This window comes from Parambassis ranga, chromosome 18 (genome assembly GCF_900634625.1).
Source record: "Parambassis ranga chromosome 18, fParRan2.1, whole genome shotgun sequence".
Classification (NCBI taxonomy): domain Eukaryota; kingdom Metazoa; phylum Chordata; class Actinopteri; family Ambassidae; genus Parambassis; species Parambassis ranga.
In genome coordinates this window covers 8,904,920-8,915,576 of record NC_041038.1, presented here as the reverse complement: position 1 = coordinate 8,915,576, position 10,657 = coordinate 8,904,920, and the positions used below count along the sequence as shown (strand labels likewise).

Here is a 10,657-nt window from a genome sequence, read left to right as displayed (position 1 = left end):
TTATTTATATATTGGACTAGTCGTCCTTCTGTTTGCACAAAGTAGGTCACTACAGCTGAAGCAGTGAACCTGCAGGTGCTGCAACAATCCACAGTTAAGTGGAGTAAGGAAAGACTTCAGTCTCTGTGTGGGTGACTAAAGGGGGCACTCTGATGGAGGCTTACATCCTAAACTTTTGTTCACATGAGAGAGAAGCCCTGTCACAATTTAGTAATGTGGTTGTAAAGCCATTAAAACTTAGAAAGGAGCTCATTTAGAAGGCTGATGTTAAAAGCTGATGTTAAAAGCTGTTGGATACTGTAGGCTGTTCAGTAGCCGATCTGGGGCTGCTTGTGCTGGGATGTATCTGGGCCATCGAGGATCCAGCCTGCAATGGAAGTCTGATTGAGATAAAAATAAGATTATTTTTGAATAAAAGCTGTAAATGTATGTAGATGTAAATGTATAAATCATGTAGGGTTATTTTTTTCCTCCTTTGTGCCTCCTGTAGACTGCATGTTGTCAAATTGGTTATTATAGATAACTGATTGGTTTAAGCAATGGTCAAAAGGTTTTGGTTTTCACTGTCCTCAGGTGGGCAAATTTAATTCAGGAAGCAGATTCAAGGAGCTTCACTTTAAAAATGCATTCCTGCCTCCAGGCACAATGAACACACACACATTTGCTACCAAGGGATGAGTAAGGGTGACAGGTGAAGAGCTGCATTTCTATCTAGTGATGTATTACAGAGCTGGAGCAGGGCTCTCATGCATTGATCGGGAGACACGCAATTCAACAAGTTCACACGCCACACATGACGTATCACACGCGGAGAAATGATTAACTTTGCCGCACAGAAATTCCTATAAAACGAGTCAAAGAGCGATGGCTGTGCTCTCCTACAGCTGTCTGGAATTAGCGACCTATCGGGCAATCAGAAAATAGAATTTCTCAACCAATCAGAAAATACCACCGCTGTTCAAGGGGCCCATGTGGGGTTATAAGTGTCTTTCTTTATTTAATTGGTCTGTTTTTTGTTTGTTTTAGCTCTGCCTTTCTAAACAATGTATTTAATATAGCAGAGTTTGTTGTTTTTTCAAGAAGCACGTGAGAAACGTGAGAGCCCTGAGCTGGAGGGGGATGACACCAAACATGTTTGTAAATGAGATATGGAGTCCTGAATTTGTATTGATTTGTTTGTGCTGTCGGGCTAAAGGTCCAATTCTCTGAACAATAGCTGTAGCTGAACAATACAAAGAACAACCCACGCCTATTTACAATATACAGTTGTTCTGCCCTGTAAATATGAGGAAAAAAAGTCCCATTATATATGATAAAAGACAGATCTGTTCCTAATTATCACCACGTTCACACTGTGCCTGAAGCTTAGAGTTCCAGGCTATAATTATAATTATGAATTACATTTAATAATAAAAGGTCTTACAACATTGTTGGACATGGTTACCATGGCAAAAATAAATAGCTTATTAAATATGATTGGATTTGAAGAGCTGTAAGTTTTGAAAGAGATTTGTAATGCAGAAGAGTCATTCTCAGCCATGTCTTTGCCTTCATGCGTTCCCCCTGAGGATGGATGAGCTGATGACTGAGAGAAGGACTGTTTGAAGGTCTGCCTCTTGTTTACTGTGAACACAAGATATTAAAAACAGGGCTACCGAATAAGTATCTGGAGTCACTGTGATGCACAGCAAGAGTTTAGACTTATCACCTGTGTAAATACATTCTGCATCTTGTGGTGGTAATATATGATTTTTACATGTCTGCCTTGCGTTTTTTTAACTATATGGCAGTTTATTTATTTAATGCAATTTAGCTGAACATATAGCCAGCAAGCAAAACATTTAACAGCTATAGAATTAGAAATTTTAGCAGCTATCGAGAGTTCTTCTTTGGATGAAGCTGAGGCAATCTTTATGCTTTGAAGCCACTTTGGTTGTCGTATTACACAACTGTATGCGCACGTGTTAGCTGGTTAGCATTGCTAATCTTCATGCACAGTATATTTACATCTTAGATGTAAATATCACTTCTAGGGATGGCCCGATCAGGTTTTTTTGCCCTTGAGTGTGAGTCCGAATCATTTGAGTGTCTGCCGATGCAGCGGCTCATTGAGGTCTCGAACCTTGGACCTCTCGCACCAAAGACAACCGTCATACCCCTACACTACAAGACACAGAGCCACCCTGCACAGAAGGCGTTAACTTTGACAGCCCTGATAAATATATATCCGAGTCCTGATCGGGAGGTGACGTCCGTTTTCGATCGAGTCTGAAATCACGTAATCGGCCCCGATTTCCGATCACGTGATCGGATCGGGACATCGCTAGTCACTTCTGTTATTTCTTTGACATATTCATTTTTTTAAGCTAGAATCGTACAAATTGTACTTTTTAATTACTGTGTACTTTTCAGAATGTTGCAAAAGACTAAGCTCATTTTTAAGCAGTTGAAACACTGATTTGATCTGAGGTGATAATCGGAGCTGTTTCGTGGGTTTCCAGATGAGTCATTCTGATCAGGGGGCGACGGAGAGAGCTCAGCTATGAGAGAGTTGGTGAGCTGTGTCTGAGGTGCGCTCCATCTTTATGTATGACAGCCACGCTGTGATGTATGACTGGCTAAAGTCAACAGGCTAATTCATCACAGAAGATTCAGGTGCTGATGCTTGTTCAGTGAACCCCAGTACAATGCTAGAAAGTGCACAGTGCTCCTATAAATCACACAGCAGAGTCCATGCATTCTAAACACAGAATGCTTTATTTTTATTTAAGATGTTCTGTCCTCAGTCTCCACAGACAGATTAGGTTTTTTAAATTTTATCCCGTCATGCTCCAAAGACTAAAAATCCACAAAAACTAGTTTTGTAAAGTAAACACATACATTTGGATGAAACTTTTTTTTTGAAGCAGCTCAGCCACCACATAGCTTTTTTTTTGGACAGTGTACTGTTGCAATCTCATGATAGCCTGCCCATATTTTCTCACTGCTGGGGTCTGATGTCTGGCAGAAAATTGAAGCCAGTCAGGTGTGGCAGCGTCGTATCCACCAGACTCTGAGGCCTTTCATCTCTCAGAAAATTTGCCAGGTCTAATAATGAGACAGTAGAGACCTCATGTGCTTCTCGTGACTCAGACAGATGTTATTTTCAACAAGTGTATTTAGAGAGCAACAAAAAATAATTTCCCTGACTAAACAACTCAATATGTTTGAAACTTGATTTACTTTTTATCTGCATATATATATATATATATATATATATATATATATATATATATATATATATATATATATATATATATATATATATATATATATATATATATATATATATATATAACTGTTCCATGTCACAGGATATCTGTGTTATTCTTTAATTTGCAGATAAAAAGGGGAGGATGACATCTGTCAAAAGATGCTGTAACACTCGGAGCTCTTGTTCAAAAATGAATGATCAGACAAAGAGCTCCAGGCACAGACATGCTTTCGCATTTTCTGCTCATTGCAGTAAGCAGAGAGGCCGTTTTCATCTTCACTTGCTGTTTGTTCAGGTGTTTTCTAAGGAAGTGCCAACATCACCTGTGAATTTCTGCTGTGAGGGACTAATAAAGGATTATCTTCTCTTCTCTTATCTTACGTACATTATCCTACAGACGTACAGCAGATGGATGTAGTTCAGCCTGTGAAGCTTTCTATAGTCTAGTCCTGGGAGCTGTTTTCATTTCCCATTCTTCATCTTCTTTGGAGTCATTTTTATTAATAATTTGTGTAACGGGATCGGAGTGACACAAGCTAGCTTATTGACAAGCAGCGGGTGACACGTTAAAATTAGGCAAACATCTTCTCCTAACAGGCTTCCTCACACCTGTCCCAACCTGAACAGATATCACGTGCACTGATTCATATGACCACACATGGACGCTCTGCTACCCCAACACTGATTGTTTGAATCCCACTAAACATTTGACCACTACCACTGTTTTCCCACTCAAGACACAAGGAAGGCTTCGGAAAACTAAGTCAATAAGTTATAAGTTTGTGGATCATTCTAATGGAACTCTGTGGTTAGTTTTGCTTCAGAAGTTTTTTGTGTCTTTCAGCACATTGTGTTGGTTCGTACTCTTTATGTCACATTGAGCAGCAGGCAGACATTTATTGATTAGGTGGGAACATAGTGGATCCTCAGCTACTTATATTTTCTTTAGGACGGTGAATATCAGACATACATTTATTTAGACATGAAACTTGTTATTTTATAAACTGACTGGTTCATTATGGAATCATTTGAATTAATTTTTTATACTGTTTAACGGGTTTAGAAACACATTTTTATCGTGAAACTTGTTTTTCAAGTGTGTCACTGGCTGCACTGACACAAAAAAATCGCTTTTTCCAGTGCCACGCCACAGAATCTCAGCACCACTAAATCACAGCAATCGATCCCTGAACCCATTAAACCACTTCATGTTTTTAGATTTTTGAGAACCTCTGAGGTTAATGTGCAGCCAGATTCATTTTCTTTATCCCAGTGAAGAGGACTGTGTCCTTACTGGGCCTATAAATCCGAGACAAACCAGCACTGTTAATGTGATTCATCCTTCTTTGACCTTATGAAGAGAAACATTTAGCATTTAGTACAAAAACGAGCATAAAGTGACCTTTTTTGTTATTTCAAAGTAATAAAAGTGCTTTGGCTGGTGGCAGTTTGGATAAATAGCCTCTGTTCTACTGTTCTAATGACTTATTAGTGAATTATGTTTCATTATACAATAACCAGGCTGTTGACAGAGATATATTAGCCTGCCATCCTTCATCGACTCCTTTACACCTCCCTCTTTATTCAAACAATTACACAGACGGGGACGCTGAATTCTTCGTGCATTTTTTCGGACATTAATCTTCAGCGGCTGCCAACGTTCATTGGAACAACAGCAGATGGGCTTGTAACCCGTTACAAATGGCTTTTGGCTGCACACACTGAGCCACAGCAGAGAAGTAGGAGGGAAACAGGAGTTTGGTGTAGAGAATTCAGTTTCACCTCAGTCTGGCCCACAGGGGCTTTGGGGAATATTAGATTATGATGCTGCCAGAACCAACATCAAACCTGTTGAGCTGTGAAAGGTCACCAACACCCGGAATCAGGCATGGCTGCAGTCTATTAGAGTGACCCCGCCATGGCGTCCTCATCCATTTTACACTCATAACTTTAATAATGTGTCACCATCCTGGTAAAGAGTGAAAACGAGCAGTTTGGTTGTCACCAGTCAGTGGCTGATTGTCGCATTTTTCTAATTAGGATGCTGTTTACACCAAAGCTTTGTGCAACACGTTGAAACTAAATGTCAGCTCTCACCGGCTCTGTGTAAATGACGGTTTTCTCTTTCACCTCATAAACATGTTAAATTTGACAGAGCCACTGAAGTCTTCTAATCTAAATGCATTTGTATAATTACTCTCTCTGCCAGAAGGGGGCGACAAAAAGTCCTGCACTGCAGCTTTAAAACACACAAAACATCAAATCTAAAACATAAACAACAACAACATTTGAGGACTTTACATTAGAACCAATGACAGGTGTGACATCACAACAACAAGCAGGTCACTTCTTCATCTTTTATTTTTGCACGACAGCAGACAGCTTAAGCAGAGGAAAGATGTATACTGCACTTGGCAAAATATTAATCCAAAATCAGCAAAAAGAAAAAAAAACAGAGGTAGTTTATTGAAAAATGAATGAATTTATATGCAACACTTCAATAAATCAGTTATTTGCAGCCACTCTGACAATAATGACCTTGTTTGCACATCATAAAACATAACCTTATAATCTGCAGCCCTTATAATCTGCAGCCCGGTGACTAAGGCTGTGTGGGGGTTTATTTTGCTGTTCTACCTTGATGTTGATCAACCAGGTAACACTAAAAGAGGCCGTTTACAGCAGAAATAATCAAACATATCAAAGCTAACAGCATTAGGATAAACAGACATAATGGCAGAAGCATAATTCTACATCATATTTGTCATCAGGTTTTCCTGCAACAGCTCTCATTTTCTTGTCAAGTGTTGCTAGTTTAAGCCTGTCAGGCCTGTAAAAGTGTATAAATAACACAAAAGGAGCCTAGATTAGCTAAAACCACCAGGCTTCAGAGGGCCAAAGTACTCCAGGTGTGCAGGGTATGAAGTGTTTTTCATCAAAATTGAATTGAAGCACAACTTCACATAATTTTTCATTCGTAATCCTAAAGGAATGGTGGAAATGCTGTGGTTCACCTTCTGGCTGTCTGTCTTCTAAGAGAAGATCAATACTAGTTTCATGCCTGTTGAGTACCTGTAGATACTTTTCCACTGCAGGAACAAATAGGCCATTTATTACCAGAAGTTCTTTAAAGGAGCTCTTTCAGGGCTGTTTTTGGAGAGAACATCTACCGACTGTTGTAGCACTGAAAACTGTGAGGAGAGCACTGACACACTGACACAAGTCCAGCAATAGCAACACAAAGACTCTCAGAACAAAGAGGCAAGATGTGGAAAACTAAAGTGAAAATAATCTGTTGGATTATTAGGGTGTGGATTAAGAAACATTGATGTATCCTGCTTGTTTTTATGTTAATGTGAACGCACAGCCTTGCATTCCTGCAGGAGCTATTTTAGGGCAGCATACAGTTTTGTGCATGTTTACACTGCTGGAACTTCACCACCTTATTCTGAGAATATTTCTGAACACACAGACCAGGGCTTGATTTGGATTGGTTAATCTCATCGTCTCTGTTTCATTGTGGTTAACCCCCCCCGCAGTGAAAACATGCCTATATGATGCCAAGGCCTTTTTATATATGATTTATTTTCATAATATCTGCTTAACACCTCTGAGGAACATGCTATTTTGTGCAACATAGTTTATTATGCAGCAGCTTGGCTTAATATTTAAAGATATTAGAGAAATGTTAATCTTCTTATGTCAGAAAGAAAGTGCAGAGTTTTAATTTAACATCCAAAAATATGAAGCTGCTGTCCCAGACAAGAATCCCCCTGTCACATTAAAACCTTCTTTCTGTCAGTTTGTGCTTAGTTCTTGCATATTATTAAATTATTGTGTTAAGTTAAATTACCACAGAGCAAATATGTCAAAAATGAGACAACTGAGCTGGACTGTTGGGCCCAGTAACCGTCCCCTGGCGGATAAATCGGCCGTGTGTGCATCTTTTGTGGGGTTTTCTCAATAATAATAATACACTATTAAAGTGTTACAGCAGACTTCAGTAGAAGAAGGTTGGTGCTGAAAAAATAATAAAAGCCTGTAATGGAAACGGTTCACTGCTGTGGCTGAAATACAACAGGACAATGAGACGGTGGCAACACAACAGATTGTCTCAGTGATGCTTCACATCTAAAAGGACTTCTTCCACGACTTGCAGAGGATCTTGTGGAAGGCGTGTCTAAAGTCCCGGTTGAAGATGGTGTAAATGGCCGGGTTGAGGGAGCTGTTACAGTAGCCAATCCAGAAGAAGAATTTAAAGAGCGGGTCAGGGATCTTACAGGAGTCTCTGCACACACCATACAGGCTGTAGCTAAAGAAGAAGGGGAACCAACACACCACAAACACCCCCATGACCACAGCCAGGACGAATGTAAACCTCTTCTCTCTGGCCTGAGAGACCTTTTTTTCTGGCTATGGAGCTCCGGCGACGTTTCCTCCTGGAGGCGAACAGGTCAATGGATTTGTTACTGACCCTGGAGATGCGAGTGGAGAGGGAGCTTTTCTTTTGGCCAGCCCTCTTGGCTCTCTGAGAGTCCTGCTGCTGCTGCGGTTTCTGACCTTTGCCCTCTGAGGAGGAGCTCTCCTCCATGTCAGCATCCTCAGTCTGCTGGCCGATGGTGACGGTGCGTTGGCTGGGTGTGGGCGGACAGTCACCATTCTCCCTCTCTCCGTGAAAAGGGGAGGTGGCTTTGCTCAGTCCATTCTCAGTTTGTGTAACACCATCTGGCCGCGGGTTCTTTCCCGACATGCTTCTGGTTCTGGTTTTGGCCACCTGGTATATTCTGATGTACACCAGGATCATAATTAAGCAGGGAGCAAAGAAGGACGCGATGCTGGAGGAGAGAATGTACCAAGTGTCATCATTCAGCTCGCACTGGGGCTGAGAGCTCATATCATTGTTGCTTTCAATAGAAATGAGCGGCGGGGAGGAGATGAAGGCAGATATGAGCCACACGATCAGGATGATGCACTTGACGCGTTTAGGAGTCCGCTTCAGGTTGTACTCTACAGCCTGCGTAACGGACCAGTACCGGTCCAGGCTTATTGCGCACAGATGCACAATAGACGAGGTACAGAACAAAACATCCAAAGCGAGATAAATACCGCACCAAACTTTTCCAAAATACCAGTAGCCCATAAGTTCATTCGCCAGAGAAAACGGCATCACTAAAGTGGCGACCAGGATGTCCGCGGTGGCCAGAGACACCAGGAAAAGGTTTTGGGGTGCTTTCAGCGCTCTGCTCGTCAACACAGCAATAACCACCAGAATATTTCCAACAACGGTAAAGAGAATGAGAAAACTTACAAGAGCAGCAATGCCTGCTATCGCTGCTAAAGAATATCCACTGTCCAGGCTCCAGGAGGAATTCAAGTGGACCACCGTGAACACGTCCACTCCGCTGGCGTTAAACGAATCCATCCCGGCTTGTGTGCGCTTTACGCATATATCCAAGACTGGGTGAGTGTTGGCATGGATTCACATAAAGCTCCTCAAACGACAGGAGAGTCCACAAAAACAACGTCCGCGGCTAATTTACAAATCTGACGACATGGATACGCGCGCGCACACAGAGGGTCCCCACCTTGGAGCCTGTTGATCAGGTGCATGTCAGGATAACTTACAAAAACAACACTAAACTAAACCCATACACCTGGTTAGAGCCTCATCATGAGCCCCCTGTTTGTCAGGAGTTGAGTGGCGTCCAGCCGCAGCTCTCCCTCCTCCTTCAGCATGGTGCGCTCTCGCTCCTAATGATGCCCCATGTGTTGTTCTCATAAAACCCCCCCACTGCTGCCCCGCCCCCGGCACACAGCGGCATTTTTTTTATGTTGTGGGAATATGATCAGGCTGCCCAGATAATCTGAATTTCCAATTTATGACATTTCAGTTTTTACTCTGCAACTCCAAAGTAAGGTTAAAAAGTCATGGATTCTTAAGAGAAGCGCGACTATTCATGTGCCAAAATAACATAAAAAAACTAGAGGTCAGTCACAATAAAGTGCTACTGAAAGCTGTTCAAGGGAAGTCTGTAACCATAACGCAATCTCTCTCTCTCTCTCTCTCTCTCTCTCTCTGTGTGTGGCAGCAGATCATAAAAGAGGAGAGTAGTGAGTCGAATGATTTCTGAGCTCATCAGACACACACAAGCTGTGTAAATCAAGTGTAGATGATGGATTGGGTTCCTTACACATCTTCACACCCACATTTTCAGGCACACACACACACAGAGAGAGACGCAGGGCTGAGTCATCTCAAACATCTGGCAGTACAGTTGGAAGATGAACAGCATGTGTTCTACTGTGTTAACAGGTTGAAAATGACACCTGCAGATGTGTCAGTGCTTTAACGTCTCTATTATGCTGGCACAAGCTCCAGGTCAATAATGTTTAGTCATAAATATTGATGCAATATAAGAAAATGTGAGTTTTACAGCTCACCTTTACCAAAATATCAATAAAAGTGTCTGAAATTCACACGATAAACTGTATTCTAGGGCACCGAGTGGTCAAATCTGCAGCAACATTTCCTATAAAAATCAGCAATATGTACATGCACGAACAGTGCAGCAGTCCTCAACATAAAAGATCGTGTCACAAAAGGACTTCAGTGTAGAAGCTGCGTATTGTATTTGTTAGATACCTTAAGAAGCCATCTGAATAAAGTGAGGTGCGATGGTTTAAGTCAAGGCTGCACAGAGGTTTCAGGCTAAACATGGTTTTTAAAAATCAGAGTGCAGAACATACAGTTAGCCTTACAGTGGCTTTTGATGCAGGATTATGAGGAAATATGTGCTTCAGATTCTCTCACCACAGAATTTAATGCAAACTATTGTCATCTGTTATGTAACACAGTAGAAAGAACCTGTATCAGTCTATGTTACCTATAATTATAGTTAATTGCTGATCTCTGTGTAAAGCTCCACTGTGGAACGGTTGTCACAGTAATGACACAAACTAGTGCATATGTACATACTTGTATTTTCACTTTCAGTACACAAGGCATGCATGCAGTACACACTATGACACCACAATATGGCGGCTTGAACGTCACATGGTTGGTGCCATATTTATTTGATGGTATGTAACGACATGACATTTGTGTTCTGCTGTTGTTTAACGTTGTCTCATGCTGTGTTAGCAGCCTAGTTGTGTGACATGTTTTCCTCTGTGCAAAGGATTGTGTGGAATATGTGGTAAGCTAACGCTGCTTGTCCTCCCTAAGATTCCCATTTACTTCAATGATAATAAAAAAAACATGGTGAAGATAAACAGTTTGATTGGTTGGTATTGATACAATCATCCAGCTTTTTACAGCTCAGCAGGGCATTGGTGTCTGTCGCAGAGGGAGGTGAGAGCATGACTCACTGTCTTAGCTCATCCTGGTAGCACCTTGTCCAGGGA

General features: G+C 41.4%; 1 protein-coding gene across 1 annotated transcript; it reads right to left on the bottom strand.

Moving 5' to 3' along the window:
- Positions 1-7,384: 7,384 nt before the first annotated feature.
- Positions 7,385-8,675, bottom strand: LOC114450973 (alpha-2 adrenergic receptor-like). Its single transcript, XM_028429443.1, is given in 2 exon segments — positions 7,385-7,660; positions 7,662-8,675. Coding segments are annotated over 2 exon segments (1,290 nt in total).
- Between the last annotated feature and the right edge of the window lie 1,982 nt (positions 8,676-10,657).